The 21,325-nt window shown below is 37.2% G+C and overlaps 1 protein-coding gene across 2 annotated transcripts in view; it reads right to left on the minus strand.

Moving 5' to 3' along the window:
- Positions 1-291: 291 nt before the first annotated feature.
- The window catches only part of FAM91A1 (family with sequence similarity 91 member A1), a 43,355-nt gene continuing 22,321 nt past the window's right edge, over positions 292-21,325 (minus strand). The window contains exons 16-24 of one of the 2 annotated variants that reach the window (XM_025993418.2): positions 17,486-17,634; positions 15,749-15,883; positions 15,506-15,619; positions 11,594-11,666; positions 9,215-9,364; positions 6,903-7,007; positions 6,299-6,422; positions 4,983-5,052; positions 292-3,206 (exon numbers count right to left, since the gene is read on the minus strand). In XM_025993418.2, coding sequence (XP_025849203.1) covers positions 3,021-3,206; positions 4,983-5,052; positions 6,299-6,422; positions 6,903-7,007; positions 9,215-9,364; positions 11,594-11,666; positions 15,506-15,619; positions 15,749-15,883; positions 17,486-17,634 — 1,106 coding nt within the window. In that variant the 3' untranslated portion in view covers positions 292-3,020. The remainder of the gene's footprint in view (positions 3,207-4,982; positions 5,053-6,298; positions 6,423-6,902; positions 7,008-9,214; positions 9,365-11,593; positions 11,667-15,505; positions 15,620-15,748; positions 15,884-17,485; positions 17,635-21,325) is intronic. The other variant, XM_072733972.1, reaches the window with a different exon arrangement.

Below are 21,325 nucleotides of genomic sequence, written 5' to 3' on the forward strand. Positions count from 1 at the left end.
AAACACAAATAAAGTCCATAGTATAGTAAATAGTACTATCCTAAGGTTAACTTGAGTTTTCACATAATAGGCCATAGTTTAGAAGGTGGTAACATTGGGGGAGGCTTGGGGAAAGGTGTAGGAAACATCCCTGGATTATCTTTGCAACTTTCCTATAAATTTGAAACTTCCTACAAATCTGCAATGAAAAGGTCATTAAAGAAAAGTATAGGAAAGCCACAGCACTGAAAGCATGGCTCTATTTAATATTAAGAAAGGAACTTACAGATTATGTACACATTTTCGCAGAAATTTGATCAACACCACAGTTTATTTGTAAACATATTATATGTGTCAATAATCAAATTGACAACACTTTATACATTTTGTTGTAGAATATTAACATCATACCAGAAAACAATCCACTGTACTCAGTTACAGAGTTTTGGTACTTTAAAATCTTTAAATACAAACTGTATTTGAAACACTGAACATAAAATAGAAACAATGAATGGCAGAGAAGATTGACAACATCGAGTAAAAAAACCTGATATTTCTCCAGAAAATGAATATAAAATCATCTGATTACATATTTAAAATGAAAGAAAGGAATCGAGAAAAATCAGATATGTTTTTAAACGACATAAAGTTGCATTCCTTTAGACCCCCCTGGGAGATGTATCATACTAAATTCTGTGTCCTTTTTGATATTTCTTTTTCTCTTGGTTTCTAAAGAATGTTTCCCATGGTTTAAGGACATTAAGGGGAGAACAGAAAGGGAGGTAGCAAAAGCCAAATGAAATTACTTTAAAATTCTTTCATAAGTCTTCTTTGGCAAATAAAGTCTACTCTTAAAATTTAACGGTTTGTTGAATGGGATCGACACTTCTAAGATTAGGAGATGAGTTAACATATGGATGAAACAAAGCCAAATTCATAAAGCAAAGCACAAAAGCAGCTTTCACATTTTACTAACAGCTCTAAAAAGCAGATTCTCCCTCCTTAAAAGTATGAGAGGTTTTCAACTGGGAATCAGAACCTTTCCTCATTCACAGGAGAAAAACCAGAGTTGTCCACCTGTTTTTCCAGTACTTTCCCTAAAATTCATGATCATTATTAGGTTCTAATTCTTTCCCCATTATCTCTCAAAGGAAATATAGCAGCAAATCACTCCCATATTTTAAGTTTTCAATTGATCACCAGCTGGGTTCACTGCCAACAACTACAAATTATTCGATTCTTTATTAGTGTACATGTCATTACAGTAGGCTTAGATTGTTAATACAGGAATAAATAAAATAACTACAGTTAATATAAACAAAGCAAATGAAAATGAGATTAAAGAGCCCTGATCAAGTTGAAATACTTACAACTTTCGGTTGAAAAACTATAAAAGTTACATACATACCTAATAGTACTAGGAATGTACAATATCAATTATTGGAAAAATAAATGAGTGATTCACAGTCATAAGAAATTATTTTAATATTAGTATGTATTTTGCCTTTTACAAACATTTATAACATACACTTGATTTCTACCTCATATAAGACAAAGTAGAAAACGAAACGTTACTGCACTTACCCAAAACACGGCACTGACTGTGTGCCACAGGTAACCTGCTCCAAGATATTCAATTCTATAGGTAGGCCATTGTATTGAATGAATGGTTATGTTAACAGTTTTAAGAAAGGCATATATTTCCAGTAGTATGTTAAATACACAAATACCAATTCTATAAATAACAAAATTATCAGCAAAAATGTTTAGGTTATAACATTCCCAAATTCTCTAATGCTTTAAATGTTTTAGATATATGTTGTTTGACCAGTTAGTTTGGTTACAGTTTTAAACAAGCAAACCATTATCCTATGAGAAGAGCTACACTAAACTATAACACTGCACAAACTTCCCAAGGAAGGTAACTTAAAAAATCTAGAAAGTGATTCCAATTATTCTAATTAATATTTGAGATCTAAAAGAATCAATGACTCAAGAAACATTTTAAAATTACTCAATTTTTCTTTATCAGTTCCTCCAAAACTATTCACATAAATTTAAGATCCAGATTGCTTAAGAATGTCTTCAAAGGAGGTTTATCACCAAAGTGTTTCTGATCAGAAGACATAGCCTTAATACCTCTAATAGGTAATTCTAACCTATAAAATCACAATCCTTGGTTTCAAAACATCAAATTCGATTTCATAACAATTCATTGGTAAAGCTACTAAACAAAAAATCAGTCTGGGTGAAAACGTGCAGCAGCCACAGTTACAAGAGTGGAAAATAAATTCTATTTTTCCATAAAGACTCTATGAAAATATAAAGCCCAAAGTGAGTGACAACAGAAGTCCACATACAAATGTTGGTTTAAAAATAGAATGTTTTCCAAAGCTTCTCATGAGATGTCAATGTATAGTCATAGTCTGAGTTAAGATCTTATAAATCAAGGTTAAGTTATACATAACTATGCTGATTTACATACTTTCAACAATGTTCAACTCATGTACATAATTTACAGATAGCCACAGAAATTCTTAATGCCCCATCATATCATCTCTCAAAACTGGATGTTTATTGTTTTATAGTTTTGCTACTTTAAGTACCAAGAAGCCTTTTCAGAGGAAGAGTTCCACCTCTTCCATGATCCCCTAGAGTAGGTAACAAAATATAAAATTAAACAAGATTTATGTTTGATAAACTAACATATAAAATTACCACTGCAATATTCATAGTGACTGCTTATAAACATAACAGTCATCATAAAGCCTATAAAGTATATCCTCAGTTTTATAAAAGAAATGCAGATTGTCTCAAGGTAAAAAATACAGTGCAGGCTGCTAAAAAGCTCTTTGTTGCCTTAGGAGGTGCAATAATGAGGAAAACTTGAAAAAATGCGAACATGTTTCCCCAATCTTTTAGCATCGGTTGGGCGTGAATTGCACTGCAGCAGCAGGATGCTTTTTAGTGGCTGGCACTATAAAGCTAACGTTAAGAAAGAAAAAAGGCAGAAAGTGTGAGCAACAAATGGTGGAACCAAATTATTGCAAATGGAGATTAGCAGTAAGAAGCGAGGAAGGTGACCGTCCGCTCCATTCTGATAAGATGCCATCTTTAAAGATTAAGTTCTTTGCAGGAAGTGGAACTCCTGCGTCAGCACAGGAGGACTGCGAGAGCACACTGGAAAAGCTGGCCTCAGTGGGAACATCCAGTGTTGAAGCACCTTCCTAAAAGACCAAGGAACCGGAGAAAATTCCTAGATTCAACACTTTACCAAATAATTTAATACAGCTCATTATAAATACTAACTATGATGACCCAAGATGTTTGTGGACCACAAAGCACCATGGGAGACGCAAAGATCAACCTCACAAACCCCAACTACTCAGGGACATCCATTCCATGCTTACCATGTCCCAAAACCCTAACTCTCCAGTTAAGTTCCTCCCCCAGCCCTCCCTACTCCCTACATCATGCTAGCCCAGACACTGGAGAATCATTCTTGACGCCTCCCTTCTTCACCACACCCTCAATCTTTTCCTCACATTGAATTAATCACCAGGTTCTAGCAATCTAACTCCAACATATATCCTACATTATTCATTCCCTGTAGCCCACCAGCATATACTCCAGGCCAGTGGTCTCCAAAGTGTGTACTCACTCCAAAGTTGGGTACGGGGCTATAAAAATTTTAGAAATCCTCTACTGACTACTGCATCCTTACAAAATTTCTATTTTTGTGTATGTTTTATAATACACATAATTTATTGATTTAACAGTACATATGTATAATAAACCTTTACTATGGATACATGCAAAATTTGGGGGTATTTTTGGTTAAAAAGGGAGCTTAGCTACCAGCAACTCTCACTTGGGCTATGACAGTGGTCTCCGAACTGGTCTTGCTTCTATGCTTTGTTCCTTCTTAATCTGCTCTTCAAATGGTAACTAATCTTTTAAAAACAGCTGATCAGAAATAGTATCATTCTTGTTTAAAAGTCTTTAATAATTTATCTTTGCACTCGAACATAAAATATAAATTCTTTGATATACTCTAGAAGGCTCTGCTATCCCTTCCTCTTCAGCCCCACCTCTTGCCACTATTCCTCCCCCGCTCCCACTTTCACAAGGTTTCCACCACACCAGCCTTCTTTCCTTTCCTTGTACACCAAGTGCTTTCCTCACACAGGACCTTTGCTCCTATCAAGCTCTGCATGGCACACTCTTTTCCATCTCTTAGAAGTTTCAGCTTTTATATCATCTCTGTCCATTTAAATTAGGTCCCTTTAGATCCCATCAGATTCCAAGGAGTCTGGCTCCTTCAAAAATACCCATTGAAATCTGTCATCACTTATATATTTCAATGTTTACTTGACTATTTACTGTCTCAAACATCATTATAAGCTCCACTAGTGTCTCCCTCTGCACCTCTTAAAGGGTCTGGTATAGAGTAGACTCAAGTATTTAAAATAAATGAAACAAAACTCCAAAACACCAATTTCATAATGTTGGATCACATCTTCTGAACAGAAATACTCCATTCCCAAAGTTTATCTACAAATCAAGTCTATCCTTTCTTTTCTTGGGGAAGGGGGAAGACAAAAGGTCTAAAGCACTGGCCTGCACCACAAACAGACAGCCTCCTCTCAGCAACTAAGAACCACTGCAGTTAATGGAAGCGTATCATGTCCAAGAACTAGCACCTAGCATGGTGCGTGGCCCACGGGGTAGATACTTAACACAATTTCTCTTGAACGAAACACTGGCACAGAACAGAGTCTCAGCTTTAGACCTTCTTCATCTGGACAGTGAAATCAATTGCAAGAAAATTAACTTCCTAAATCTCAGCATCTTTTTTTTTTTTTTTTTTTTAATCTCAGCATCTTAATCAATTAAAATCAGTGCTTATTTCATTACTGTGGAGACCCAATACACGTGTCAAAGTGTTCTGCATCCTGTATCGCTCTATGCAAATACCATTTGGATTTTTTGAGTTTTGTTACCTGGAATGAGTGAACAAAGTTAAGGACTTGTAGAGACAATTTTCTACTGGAATGTAAGAGGTTCTGAAGGCTGAAAAACAAGGGTAAAAAGTTTAAAATAAATATAATGACAAGAACTAATATCTGACAAGAGTTTAATTTCAACAACTTAAGTGCATTTATATGTGTAAATACATTGTTTAATCACATAAACTTTTTTTAAAAGTTTCAGTGGTTCTCATCAATGAAACTTCTGCCAGTTTAATAATATTAAACAGTACATAAAAAGACCATTTTAAAATAAAAAATCATGTATAAAACCAAAACTGAGAAGTTACTATTAGGAAAAGTTTAAACTATCAGCAAATGTAAATGTTAAATGAAAGAAAATGTTTAAAATGAAAACTCAGACAGGAATGACCATTATAATATCAACTTCAAACACCCCAATTAATTTTTAAATACACCCGTGTAAAAAGTCTAACAGATTTAATATACATCAACCCACTTAAATCAAGTATTTTTCAAATATGTAAACTGGTAACAATTATGGTAGCAATCTTAAATCTGTATAGTATTTCTATTTTTTTACTCATGTAGATAACTTTCAGAGAACTGTTGAAATCATTGGTCAATTGAGGTATTTTCAATCTTCTGATAAAGTATATTAATCCAATTAGATGGATTACTTATTATCCAACTTTGTTTTTTTAAATAAAGAAGTCAAGGAGACCTGTGGACATCGGCTCTCCCAGCCACTCTACCACGACAATCAGATTCAGGGATATTCCTCTCTGCTCAGCAGTCACATAAATTTTACAACACTGCCTCTTTAGCAACTCCTCCCAATGGATCAGAGTCAGCATGTGAGATAAAACCTACAGGTCATCTCTGATAAGTAATACATGCTCATTTTAGAAAACGTGGAAGCTAAAGAAAATCTATAAACTCAGCTATAATTGCACCAAAAGAGATAATCACTATTTACATGACATAACTTGAGTGTGTTTGCTCAGGATGACAGAAGTGCACAAGGGAATCTCATATAAGCATGCGATTTTTATCACACTCTCACCAAATCTGGGTAACTAAGTTAACATACTTAAAATTAACCAAAACATGTACCCCCCAATGTCTGCATGTGTCAAATTCTTAGGCGCTGAAGTTTAATTTTGAAAAATATAGAAAAATCCTTAAACTAGCAATCTTTATTCAATCAACAAATAGACACAAGGCAATTACCATGCTCATGTGTGAAGTAAAAGAAAATAAGATGTAGCAACTGAGCACCTAAAAGTCTCATAGATGAAAAGATAACAATGAATACAAACCCTCACCTCTCTTTTCTGCAAAGGCCATGTGTAGCAATTTTTCTACAAACCTTCCGGTTTAATTCAGAACTAAATAATGGAATTCCAAAGCACAGCTCAAGAGGAACCCAATCTGCTTCTGTTGTAGCAACTACAAAATGATATAGTTATTAATCACATATGTATTTACATATATTATGACTGACCAGGGTCTTTTAACTGAGGTCCAGGAATTTTCAGGTTCCTCTCAGCCCCCACAGTCCATCAACAGGCTTATTAATAGGGGAGAGGATTCAGAGAAGTCAATGAATCTCTAAACAGTAAAGAATCTTTTTTGAGTGAGTACATGCTTCTGGGGCCTTTTACCCCCACCCCCACCCCCACCACCCCAAGAAAGACATTGCAAGACATCTACAACATGAAAGAATTTAACACAGGAAAAATGAAATACTCTCAGGTCGTATTTTTATGACACTTTCATTGTTATCCTAAACATATAAGCATGTTTCCTAGTGAATACTTATTAAAAGGTTATGGATAATCAGAGCAAACAATGACACCCAAATGATTTAACAGAAGAGTTAAATCTCAGAAACTAGTCTAAAACTGAAAATAATTCTTAAAGCCTTACCAGAGTTTTGTTTTGCTGCTGAGTCTATAGCTGCTTCCTCAATGACCATTTCAAATGACTCTGTACTCCCATTTACGTCTGAACCAGAAGCCAAATCAGGTTCTCCTTCCAATGAAAGGACATACACAATATTAGGATTCTCGTAATTGGCACAAGTCATTCAATAGCCTTAACAGAAGAAAAGCCATTAAGCAACAAGAATGACAATGGAGATTCACCCTAAAGCAGCTGTTTCCAACTAGGGTCAATCCTGTCCCCCAAGAGACCTCTGACAGCATTTAGAGACCTATGTAGTTGCCATGAAAGGGGACAGGGATGCTACTGATTACCTAGGAAAGCTAAATGTCCTACAATGCATGGGATAGGCCCCCGCAGCAAAGAATTACCCAGCTTAGAATGCAAACAGTGCTGAAGTGGTAAAACCCTGGCCCAAGAAATGAGGACTCAAAAGGCAGACCATGAGGTTAGCCTTTCACTTAGATTATTCCCAAAGTCACTTCCATCCCCATAGAAATGTGCAATTAGATGTCATCCCCCCTCAAAATTCTTTGACTTTTCATATCTTCCAGCACGTATGATCCTCCAAGATCTCTTGATCTTAACCTGTTTCTCAACTCTCATTTTCTGCTACTTACCAACAAATTCTTTCTTTTGATCAAGAGCTACTTGAGTATCTGACTCCCTCCACCTGAAAGGCTGCTACCCTCCAAATAAACAATCATCTCTTATGTACCCAAATCCTCATTTTTCAAAATTTAGTTCAAACTTTACCTTCTCTAAGAAGCCTTCGCTGATGGCTCAGTTGGGCTGAGATATGCCTTCTCAGTCCTACATTATTAGCACATTAAGCTGTTGCCAAGCTCCACCACAGACTTTTAACAGTACAAAGCAGGCTGATTCATTGGTTTGTCTCCCTTCCTAGAGTTTTATTTATTCCTTAGGTCTCAGCAATTCCTATATTTCCAGTACCTAAGTAGATACTGCATAAATGTTTATGGGATGAAAGAAATAAAACATGACTGTAGCAGACATGATTTGTAATGACTGCGTAATCCATACATCTGTTTGGAAAATGCCCTCTGATACGTGGCAGCCAACTATTAAAATTAAGTCAGATCCTCTGGCCAAAGGCAAAGGACCAGGCATGAATATTCAACTCAAAGGGAGCCAATCCAATCCACTGGATGGGGAGTAATCAATCATATTTACTCAAGATTTCACACTAAAAGGCTCAGGGAATATAATCAATCAATGACAGATGTCAGAACTGTATGGTTTTCTAGAGTTATGGACCAGAGCTGGAACCATGGGCTCCAAAGCCACATACAAGCCAAAATTATGCCAGAGCAGCAACAATCAGTATATGAGAGAAGGTGACTGGAAAACACATTTTTTAATTAGGAAGAAAAAAGGAAATCAGCTGTTGACAACGTGCAGACTGGATTGGAGACAGAAAGAAGGAGAATACGGCCAGGAAGGCTAATGAACAGGAAAGGACTGTGATAACTCATGATTAAAGGATCGAGACACAGACCAGAATGACAGTCGCGAGGAATCTAAAGAGAGAGAAGGGAAGACAGAAGATGACATCTAGAGACTAATCACAGAACGTGGAAACTAAGGGGAAGCATGGCAAAAGAAGGAATAGACAAAGATTCTAGGCTTGGGTGATGAGACAGTGGTGCCTTTGACAGAAAGACAATGGTTCAACGGGAAAAATTGTTAGTTCTACTCTGGAAAGACTGTGACACAGAAACTGAAGTTTTGAAGCTGTCACCGCATAAAGGAATGTAACTGAGAGCCTATAGACATGGAGCAGAGATTAGAGGGCTCACACCCACAACCATTCTGTAACTCCAACCCCAGGCCAATAGCCTTTTAGCTGGGCACTTAGTATTTTCTCCATCCAAACAAATGATATTTATCCAAAGGATGTCACAGAATAGTGTCTCATCTTCGTGAAAAAATACCAAGTATTAAATAATTCAACATCCCCACAAAAGTCTCTCTGCTTCTTTAAGTATTAAGATTGTGATCAACTCAATACAGTGATCTTTTTTTTTTTTAATTTTTTTTTAAACTTATTTATGATAGTCAGAGAGAGAGAGAGAGAGAGAGAGAGAGAGAGGGAGAGAGGCAGAGACACAGGCAAAGGGAGAAGCAGGGTCCATGCACCGGGAGCCCGATGTGGGACTTGATCCCGGGTCTCCAGGATCGCGCCCTGGGCCAAAGGCAGGCGCCAAACCGCTGCGCCACCCAGGGATCCCCTCAATACAGTGATCTTAATTCAAAGAACCCAACTGTGGGCTGACCTCGCTCATCAGAAGCATCACTGAGTTTTCTGTTTGCAAGCTGGCTAGAAGCATTCAACATGGTGACATATCCACAAAAATGCTGTAAGTCCACTTTGTTCCTCAATATCTGCAATGCTTTATGAACGCCCATATTGACACGAGTAAACTCTAAGAACAAAGAGTGACATCACATTATAAGTAAACAGTTTTATAACATAACATGATATCAAACATGTAAATATACTTTTATTAAACAATTCTGGGAATTACTTTTATAGTTTATCGACATTGGTTCCAACAAACAACTACCTGTGAGTGTAAAAGGATGACGTACATATACATTTATAGCCTTCAGGAGGCACTTATTGTATCAAAACAAATTACCTGCTAAGTAAAAGCAAATAGGACCAGTCAGTGGCAAAATTCTCTAGGCTTCTCTTTGTGGTTTTATTCTGCCTCGAATGCTTATTTGTTGGGCTTCTGCCAGGAAAGTATTAAATACATATTTTTGAAAAAATTTTAGAAGTAAAATTATTCCTATTGAAACTAAAGCTAAAAATGTACTTGAAATTATATCCTTAATAAATTAAATATTATGCAAGTACTCATAAATAGATTAACTTTGAAAGGTGCTCTATACTCAAATATGAAGATTCCTTTCTTTTATAATTCACAAAATAATCTTCCAAGGCAAGAGAGCTATTCATCAGCTTTTGAGATTTTATAGTTTAAAGATCCTGTTGTCACTAGTCTATAAGTTCAGGTGAATATTTTCCCCCACAGAATTTATAAAGTGTCAAAGGATTAAATAGCAAAGTTTAATTGCAGAGAAATACTTATTTCTGAGAAGAGGCTGTTTTTTTGGAAGAGAAAAACTCTTCTCCAAATTTTTTTTTAAAAGATTTTATTTATTCATGAGAGACACACAGAGAGTGGCAAAGACATAGAGAGAGGCTCCTTGTGAGGAGCCTGATGTGGGACTTGATCCCAGGTCTGGGATCACGCCCTGAGCCAAAGGCAGACACTCAACTGCTGAGCCACTTAGGTGTCCCTCTTCTCCAAATTTCATGAACATTTATTCACAACAGGCAAAAGAGAGAACTGAATTTCAAATGGGAGATTTCTGCAGTCTAGCAATGTAAGAAGGAAAAAGATCTTTTTAAAATCTTCCTTTTCCTGACGTTGGTGGATTAAGGGACGGTGGGGACTATCATTTTGGAAGAATATTAAGTTCTTATACAAATGTAAGCTAATTTAAAAAAAAAAAAGGAAAAAAAATAATGTAAGTTAGGTTACTTGAACCATTTACTGCTCTCTAAAAATTCAAGCAATATGGCTTTAAGAACCAGAAATACAAGATTATAGAACAGCAGTTTTACATGAAGTAGGAAACAGAAGTGCTATATGAGTACCAGAAAGGGTTATCCCCTATACTAAACAAAGAATAAATTTGCTTTTAACAAAAATTCTGTGAGCATCTTTCATCAAATGCACAGTAGCTCACATCCAATTCTAGGAAAAGATAACTTTAAACAGGGCCTGCTCCCTTGATTCTAACTAGCTTAATTTAGCTCAAACTCTATAATCCACTCAAATCCTCTCTAATAACAAAAATAACATTTAAATTCAAAATCAAATGCTGAAAGAGGAAATACATGCAAGTACTCTGTGAACCGTAAAATAGTATACACATGTTCATTGGCATCTAGTTCTAAATTACCTAAAAAAGCAGCAGGAAGGTGGGAGGGACAGTATGTAACATTGGGGGGGAGGAGGGAGATCAACATTCTCTGCATAAAATATTCCCAATAAATTATCTTCTCCCTTTGCCTCCAAATAAATAAACAATAAAAGGCATGTGAAAGTCTAAACAGAGAGAAAACCTAGTCTTCCACCTAGGTAGGCAGAGACCCACTGATATGCTTCATCTCAAAGGCAGCCTAGCCTTCCTTCAAAGGTCCCAAGTTGAGTCTTATTCTACTAGTTCTTTGTGGGAAAAGGCACATGACAGAAAACTACCTTTGCCAATACTCCTTTTCTTAATTATTACAGATTTATTTATTTACTTGAGAGAGAGAGAGCACGTGAGAGTGAGCAGGGTTAGGGGGAGGTAGAGGGAGAGAATCTCAAGCAGACTCCCTGCTGAGCGTGGAGCCCAATGTGGGGTTTGATCTCATGACTCTGAGATCATGACATGAGCCAAAATCAAGAGTCTAATGCTTAACCAACTGAGTCACCCAGGCACCCCCATCTTTGCCAATACTCTTTAAAAGCCGCATGATAAGACCCTAGAACTTAAAAATTTTAAGAATTCACTTCCTATGTTTTCTACCAAACTGCTGGTAAAGATTAAAAATGATAAAGAAGTCAAACAGATATAATTCAAAAGTAAGATACCTCCTTGTAGTTCTGTTTCATCAAATGGAAATGGTATGTGGACAGTTTCTCCTATCCCATGCAAACCATGCCCCTATACATGAAGAAACACAGTTGAAAGGTATACAAGAAACCTGTATTTCCAAGAACAAACAGGTAATCAAACAATAAATAAGACTATGCCATGTAATGATATATTCTATGTTAATATTCCATTAAAAAAACTTTCAACAATTTTTTATTTTTCTCCAGCAAGCAAAGATCATCTTAAGTGCATATTAATTTATAAGACTGAAGTCAAGTACACTCACACAAGGGTTAGCTGCCGTTCTGAGAGAGGAAAGTGGTAAAAGAATCCCATCATCCATCAGCTGGTATATCATGAACTGGGAATGCAAAACTCAAAAACCTGCACTCAGTGACATATATTCAAAATTATGTAATTATAAAAGCCCCTCAAAAGGGGTTAAATAACTTAATGGCTGTTATTTTCAAGGCAGCTGCAGAAAAGAAAAGAGAGAGAGAGAGAGAGAAGCTCCCTATGAACCAAAATGGAAAGGTCTCTACTTGATAAGTGAAAAAAGCAGGGGACTATACTGTGCACTGGCTCACACATGCATAAAGAAATTCTAGGTGGGTACAGTGGAAACCAATAAATGTATCTGAATTGGAGGAGAAATGGGGAAAAATGGGGCAGTGTTAGAAGTGCAGTGATACTTTTCTCTGTGTATCTTTTAATAATGTTTTATTTCTGAATCATGTGTAGGTTCTACCAATTCAAAAATTAAATTTAAAAAAATCTGAGTCTCACCACCCCACTCCCATGCTACAAATAATGATTTATTTTTATCTCCTGCATTCAATTAATGTTCATTTGAATTCTGTTAGTTTTAAAAGGTTTTTGCATTTAAATCCCTAAATTTGTTATGGCTTTGCAACTGTGCAAGAATAATAAGCATGAAAAATTTAATTTTATGTTTATGTGCCTTTAGTGTTGTTATAATAGAAAATTTAAGTTAACACTGGGGAGCTATATATTTTTCCCTTTAAAAAAACTCTACACGTCATTTAAATTCAAAGTACTCTGACATAAAAGAAAAAAATCATTTCAGAGAAAAATTGCACTCATTTAGATGGTTCATATAACAACTTGAACATTATTTCTTTGGACAGCTCCCTTCTACTTCATTGGTACAGTTTTGATATGAATCCTAACCAAGACTGTTTTAATGAAAGCATGGTTTTAATCAAAATCTTAATTTTGCTACAAGTTCCAGCAGGGTGAATTTCTTCCATAAAACTTAATAAAGGAGGCATCCTTTTTTAGCAAAAACAAAACTCTGTAATGAACATTTTAAAACTCCTCTGCTTCAACTACCATTACCAACACATACATAACGTCTTTTAAGATCTTCCTATGTGTTAAGTGCAGGACCATGTAGATTATGCAAATCAGTCATTCGTTTCAACAACCTTATAAGGCCAGAATCCCGTTAAAATCTCCAGTTTGCAGGGAAGGTATTCAAGATTACTGAAATCGCCCAAGACTTCTAATAAGGGTAGAATCAAGATCTGAATTTAGGCAGACTGACTCAAGCCCACGCCTAACCCATTCCATGATGTCATCTCCCACCACTAAGCCCTGCTAGGGGTTCCTCCCTGCTGGCTAACACATCAACCCTCATGGCTTCAAGTACCTCCATGTGCTGATGCAGACACTTAAGTCAGTGTCTCCTGTTCAACCTTTGTTTGGATTTCAAAATATTTTCAATTACTGATTAGGTAGCTCTACTATCCAAACGTCCCACAGACACCTTATATTCAACAGGCCCCAACATAACACATCATCTGATCCACATCAACTGGCTCTTACTCCTCTGTTCTCTCAAGTAGTGATATCACCATTCTTCCACTTTCATAAGCCAATATCCGGGGAAACATTCTCTTCCTCTTCTCATGTCCTTCTCAGACATCTGATCAATTCTATTAATTTTAATTTGTAATAATTCTTGAATCCATTTTTTCCTTTCAATTTTTATTACCACTTCTCTGATCTAGGCTGTCTTCACCTCTTATCGGGGCTCCTATACTAAATCCTAACTGGACCTCTTGCTCCAGGTATCTTACCCCACCCAATCAGTCTCAGCATACTCTCCAAGCTGATCTTCCCAAAACATACTGACCATATAAATCCCCTGCTTAGCACCTTTCACTGGCTACCATCGATCTATAGGGTAGAGTCTAAGCTCTATAGCAAAACAGTCAAGGTATGCTATATGCCAGGGCCTGCCTACATTAAAATACTCATGAGAACCTCCTCTGAGCCAGGCACTGTTCAGGTACTAGGAAAGTAGCAGTGGAGAAAAAGAAAAAAATCTCTGCCCAGAGATTTATTCCTGCTAACCCCTCTGTCTGGCCTGGCTCTCTTCTGTATCATCCTTCTATACATAAACAGAGTCTCATTTTCTCTAACAAGTGTCCCTTAAGCCTTTCTCCTTGCCTCAAGGCTGAATCGGGTACTTCTGTCTAATGCTTGCACTGTATATAATCCTATTCAGCACTTAGAAAAAAAAACTGAAACTGACATCTAACGCAACATTTTCCACCAGACTTAAATCCCTTAAACTCAGGGACTGTGTCTTATTTGTATATCCGCGTTAATTAGCACAGAATATGGCACAAATGGTTGTTAGTGGAATAAATTAATGAAATCCTTATTGAGAACCTATTATGAAGCAGAAAGCGTGCTGCACACTTCACACACAGTCTTGTTTCATTCAACAATCCTAGGACTATAAATTGCTTATCTCACCATTAGCTGCTACTATCACTTTTTGTTGCTATACAGTAAACATTGCCATCTCCATTTTACAAGCCAGAAACTAAGCATAAGTATCTTTGAAATGCCACACAGCTCATTAGCACATGAAAAGAGGCTCACCATCATTAGGCATCAGGAAAATACAAATCAAAACCACAATGAGATACAGCTTCACACCCTAGGAGGGTTATAATAAAACAAGTCAGATAATACCAAGTGCTAGTGGGAATATAAAATGGTGCAGCCACTCTGGGAAACAGTCTGGAAGTTCCTTAAACAGTTACATATAGAACTACCATATAATCCAGCACCTCCAGTCCTAGCCACCTACCTAAGAGAAATGACAACAGGGTCACACAAAAGCCCATAAATGAACATTTATAGCAGTGACTACCATTATTCCTAAGAGCCATAAAGTGGAAACAATCCAAATGTCCACCAGCAATGGATGGAAAAACAAAATGTGGTATATTTATACAAGGGACTCTTATTTGGCCATAAAAAGGAATGCAGTACTGAATCATGAAAGGCTGATGCATGCTACATGATGAACCACGAAAACATTTGCGAAGTAAAAGAGGCCAGGGACAAAAGACCATGTATTACATGACTCTACGTATGTGAAAGGCTCAGAAGAAGCATTCTAGAGAGACAAGTAGATTAGTATTGTTTAGGGCTGGGGAATTGGGGAAGTGAGAACTAAACGTTCAGGAGTTCTCTTTTGAGGTGATATAAATATTCTAAAATGAGCATGGTGATGGTTGTGGACACCTGTGCCTACACTGAAAACCACTGAGTTGTACAATTTAAAATGGTGAACTGTATGCTAACTGAATTCTAGCTCAACAGAGCTATTTTAAGTACAGCCACACGGGCAGCAAAAGAGGAAGCTGGAATCCAAAGCTGGGTCTAACTACAAAGTCTGTGTTGTTTCTGCAAGTCCCACACTGCCAGACAAAGGCCAGGACAAAAACCCACATCTGGTCTCTTACATTTCAGCTTTACAAATGTCATATTACAGACATCCGACTGCAACTCAGTAGAAAGCTAGACAAATTGTCATCTTTAAAATCAAAATCCAAAATTGGTTGTTTCAAATAAAGCCACAGTACCTGAATCAAAACTGCCGAATGTGTCAAAGCATCATTCAACATCGTCAGCACATTTGATGTAGGAACTACCCCAGGATCATGACCCCAAGATGTTATTAGTAATCGATCATAACCCTATGGAAAAGAAATGAATAAAAGATAAAATGGTGTTTAGAAATTTAAAAAAAAAAAAAAACTAAGAAGGTCACTATAATGTTGTTTACCAATTTCTATCCTCCTCAAACCACACCTCACACAACGTACCTGAAATATGTCTGGTAGTTTTCGAAGTCTTGTACCTTTGGACAATAAAAGAGATGGTGGTCCTTGCCCAGTGATGTAATAAATGTACAGTTTAAACCAGACAGAACTGACTTCTGGGATAGCTGGTCCAATATGCTGTAATCACAAAGCAGGTAAGAGAAAGTTGTAATACATAGGTAAGGCAGCCAAATCTCACAAAGGGACCCAGGATAGTTTTGCAAAAGCTAATGCCTCGCGTGTTAACTGCTACTATCCTTATGAAAATAAATTTCAAACGCTCCATTGAAACAGTTTAAATGTTTTCCTAAAACTGAGAAAGCACATCTTACCACTGCAATTGGGAGAATGAACTCGAGTAGAACACCAAGGTTTGAACCTTGGCTTTGTCATCTCAGCTATATCATCTTAGGAAGGTCACTTAAACTCTCTGTGCCTCACTTTACTCTCCTGTAATGTGGTGATAAAATATCTACTTTATAAAGACACTATAAGGTTGTTCAGAAAGGTTTAAAACAGCACTTGTCATACAATAAGCTCTATTCCAAAGTGTTAGTAATTGTCATTAATTACATGCAATTTTTCACAAAAGGGGCTAACCTTCCATCCACCTTACCATTCAGTTAGTTCATGGACTCCTACTAATGCCTAGAAGCTGTGTTACAGAATAGGAGGAAGTATGTATATGGGATGGTGTTGATGGTTGGGGGGAGGGGTACACAAGAAATTATTTTTAAAAGGCTGGTAAATGCCAATCAATAACCACTCCCACTGAATAGAGGACAAATTTGGGGGTGTGGGAGGTATGCTCACCAAGGCAGCTAGAACAACACAGCAATAAAATCAACCTTGTATAAGGATCCCTTCCTTTCTTCTACACCATTAACCTGGTACATCTAGGAAAATCAGGCAGGATGTAGCACTGAAGAACAGTGACATGGTCCCCTCTGAAAATGGCACAGGCCACAATGTCCTTGCTAAGTACACAAATACACAACTGATTTATTTTTAAAAAGTAAAAAGCCAGCAGCAATGTTCACAAGTCAATTTTAGAGATAACCAGAGTTTTAGCTTTTAAACATAATCCTTCCTTTCCAGTTTACTTAGCAATCATAGAAGCATCTTATTTTTCCTAATTAAATTGACTTTTTCCCTCAAGGCAATCCAGGCTTCCTTAAGAGCATCCAAAACATTCTCTTTAAATTTAAATTGACTTTTTCCCCCAAGGCAATCCAGGCTTCCTTAAGAGCATCCAAAACATTCTCTTTAAAATACTTCATGTGGCGCCTGGGTGGTTCAGTTGGTTGAGCATCTGACTCTTGGTTTCAGCTCAGGTCATGATCTCAGAGTCCTGAGAATGAGCCCCAAGACAGGCTCCTTGCTCAGAGCCAAGACTGCTGGAGATTCTCTTCCTCTGCCCCTCTGCCCACTTGCACGTGCGCTCTCATTCACATAAAGTCTTTAAAAGATATTAATAAAACACCACATTCATCATGAAAACTTCAATGTATCACAAGTCGCTAGATGATACGTGAATAAAACACACCATTTCTACCCTCACAAACTGAACCAAACATCTTTCAACAGCATAAAATACAAAAGTGCTTTCTGAGTTACTGGTTTTAATATGTGGCATCTGCAAACTGAAAAATAACATGATAAACCAGTCAACCTCTTCATCAAGTCACCTCAAGGACGTCTGAAATGACAGCACTGGTGATACTTCACATGGCTCTTTACCTGAGGGGTACAGCTGCTCACAGGCCGGATTTCATTGGTGAGAGGAGCCATGGACACGAGCAGTGTGTAATTTTTGTTGAGAACTCGGCTGCAGGTTGCAGGGTCCAGACCAAGGAGGCTCTCACAGCGTAAGAGATCCAGAGGAAAACCTGAATCATGACCAAGCACACACACAAAATGAAAGACTGATGATGTGACACAACATCTAAGACAAAATATTGGTAACTACCTTAGTGTTTAAACATTGTTTTCATAGACAGAGTATCCCTATTAACAGTGTCAAATTTCCCTGGAAACAGGAACTCAGGCCCTTTAAGACTTAAAGCCAACAGTCTTTATTCCCTGGTCTAGGAAGATCATTGTCTACTGGTGTTTCATGAAGCTACTACTTTGACGATAAAAGTATGGATTTACTCTATCTTCCTTCTTCTCCATCTCCAGCCACCCCAGGGCAGTGGTATATTAGAAAGACCCATGTGCCACAAAAAAACAGTGTCCTGGCCTCCCTCAATTTCTGGTTTCTACAAAGAGCTTCACCACCAAGTTCTGAATTTGGTATAGGAACAAGAGTTCCTCATTAACAATATGTGCCCAAGTCTGCTGGTCCATAAAGCACAAACTCACTCGGCATGTAATAGATGTTAAGTGTTCCCATTTGTAATCCTTTCAGAAAATACCAGTCCTATTTGTTCTCTAAAAAGATATGTAAGACTGAGAGAAACCAAGTCAGCCCTTCTCCCTCTCAAGCAAGAATGAATCAAAAACCATGTGGCCTGCTCAAAGGGTCTAGAAGCAGTGAGTACAACTAGCACTAGGACTTTGGTCTTCAACATCACACTCCAGGAAAAAGAGATCAGGCTCCTACCAGGAGAAAGGCTGATTCCAGGACTAGACAGAAGTGCAAGAGGAAACTGTTTTGCCAGAAAGTAAAAAACTGCCCCAAAAGTAAAAAAATTTTTTAAAAGATGGAGGCATGGCACAAGGAAACTGGAGCCAGCTTGAGGGGAAATCCGACCGGCAAAATCTGAGGCCACTCTAGCATATGCGTAATTAGGGGAGAACAATGACTAATGATAAGCCATTGGAAAAAAACAGAAATTTATCAATCCATACTGAGAATATAAAAGAATGCTTAGTCTCAGCTATTACTAGAAGAACAGGAGTTGGAAAAAATGAGCAATTTACAACAACCATCACAGTGAAGAATGGTTCAGGCAGGGACTACCACTGGATACTCAATACTCAGGGCCCGGGGGGCGGATATACTGATGAGGAGCAGGATATGTGCATGGTCTTAAAGTATCTGCCCATAGATTACTTAGCAGTTTCAAGTGGGGAGAATATTTAACTATATAGTAGGAAAATCAGAAAACACATCAACTAACTAACATCACAATGGACAGACAGAAATTACATGCCTCCAGATGTCATACCCTTAGGAGAACATGTCATTACTTCAGTAATACACTAAACTTGAGTGCATAATCTGAATCTAATCACAACAAAACATCACACCCACCTAAGTGAGAAACTTCCTCATAAGGCCAACAAAAAGGGACAATAGTCTTAAAAAATAAGAATGTTCTAGGACAAAAAGAGGTTAGAAATTTGTTTCAGAATAAAGGTGATAAAGGAGACATGACAATTTAATGTAGTATCAGATCTTAAACTAGATCCTGTACTGGAGAGGGGCAAAATGCCATTCAGGACATTATTGGGTCACTGATAAACAGGAATACAAATGGCAGGATTACTGTATCAATATTAAATCTTCTGAAGTTGATGTAAGGGAATAGCCCTGTTCTTAAGAAACACAGCCTGAATAATTTTGTGGAGAAAGACCATATACAACTTGCCCCCACATTCTGGGTTAAAAGTAATTATACTATCCTTAAATTTCTTGTAAATTTAAAATATTTCCAAATAAAATGTTAATAATGGAGGAGAGAGTCATAGAGATGTCAGGAAGAACATCTCTTCCACACAACTGGTAAACAGGGAGGCAGGAGAATAAAGTGGCTGTAAGACAAATCTGGCTAGAGCCAGATGTGATGTTAATTTTGAAGTAAAATCAGAGTTGAGCAGGTGGCTTAGGAAAAGGAGAAAAGGGAAAGAATTCTATTAAGACTATAGAAATTTATACTTGATTACGTACAATAAATCAAGAACAAATTTAATAAACAGAAATCACAGCAAGTGAAAAAGTTGTCGGATAAAAAAAATCTTAGTGAGGAGAGACTAAACAATGAAAGCTCTAACTAGTACCAAAAACAGTCAACTATCTAACCTCAAAAGTTAGAAAAACACTTAACTACTTTCATACAGATAAGGTTTTGGTTTTTCATTTAACTTACTTTTTGGTACATAGACTATTCATGGTGAAAAACAAAGTTTAGTCCAGACTACTAAGCTATAGATTCATGAATAAATCAATGAAAAGCTTAATGTTAAGGACAAGATAATAAAAGCGATAGAGCAGGGACGCCTGGGTGGCTCAGCAGCGGAGCGTCTGCCTTTGGCTCAGGGCGTGATCCCACAGTCCTGGGATCGAGTCCCACATCAGGCTCCCTGCATGGAGCCTGCTTCTCCCTCTGCCTGTGTCTCTGCCTGCCTCTCTCTCTGTGTCTCTCATGAATGAATAAATAAAATCTTAAAAAAAAAAAAAAAAAAAGATTTAAAAGTGATAGAGCAAAAGAAAAAAAAATTTTTTTCAAGAAAACACGGACGTAAGTCCCATCTCTTCCACTGACTAATCATACAGGCCATAATGACTAAATGGGCAAGAGATATGACCAAGACAAGCTTCAATTCTTTATCTATAAAATAAGTTACTTGCCTGGTCACTGGTACTAACTCTCGTAGATGCTATGATGGGCAGGAAAGGTTGGTGTATTGCAAGATGGCCATAACAGAGTATCTCAAATATTTTAACCCATTATCTCCTTAAGTCACTAAAAAGTAATTTCAGGATTTTTACATTCAAAGACATCTTCAAGATTGTGCTGCTCATTGTTTAGGTCACAAGATCTATTTGGTAGCCAAAAAATAGCTATTAACAAATGTTTCATGAGTAAGTGCTTTGGCCTCTTGGCATCTGGTGACTTAATATTCTCAGTTCTAACTATTTATGAATAATCTGAAAAAGAGCCCCTGCATGGAATCATCCCTAACGCAGAACTCTGACCCTCACACCCTAAGACTGTAGAAGCAAGTCACGAGGAACTGAGTGTATGCAGCTTCACTCAGCTCAACTACTCAGCATCTCTGTCTTTACCTCTGCGACCACTTTTATGAAGTAACAACTGATTCCATCCTTAAATTTTTAAATTGAGCTAAAAGAAAGCCAGATGCTGGTGAAAGTAGAATGAGAATGAAGATGACTAAGAAACCAATGGTGCAACTGGTGATAAAATTTAATGTTCTCAGGGTGTTAAGAGTTCAGAGTTCCAAGATGCAGATCCTGTGAGTAAGCGAGGGCTGGTGCCAAATGCTCTTCACTGGTGCCCAAGCCACATCATCTTTTTAAAAACATACATTTCAGGGTGACGCTGCTCTACTCAGAACTGTCTGTTCAGCTACAGTTTGGGAACTCTCTATCTATCCCACACTCGAGAGCTCACACCAGAGCAAGAGCCACAGTTAAGGCTCATCATAGATTAAAACTGCCATGGCTTCTTTCTTTTACTCTTTAAAAAGGTTCTCTGTTCTCTTTTTTATTTTTTTTAAAGCAAAATACCTTTGTAAATATTACAGCAGCATTTCCATCAGAAGCTCCTGTTTATTCCTTTTATAGAATCTAATCTTTCATTCAGGAAGTGTAACATTTCCTGAACCAACTAA

Source organism: Vulpes vulpes, chromosome 13 (assembly GCF_048418805.1).
Source record: "Vulpes vulpes isolate BD-2025 chromosome 13, VulVul3, whole genome shotgun sequence".
Lineage (NCBI taxonomy): Eukaryota > Metazoa > Chordata > Mammalia > Carnivora > Canidae > Vulpes > Vulpes vulpes.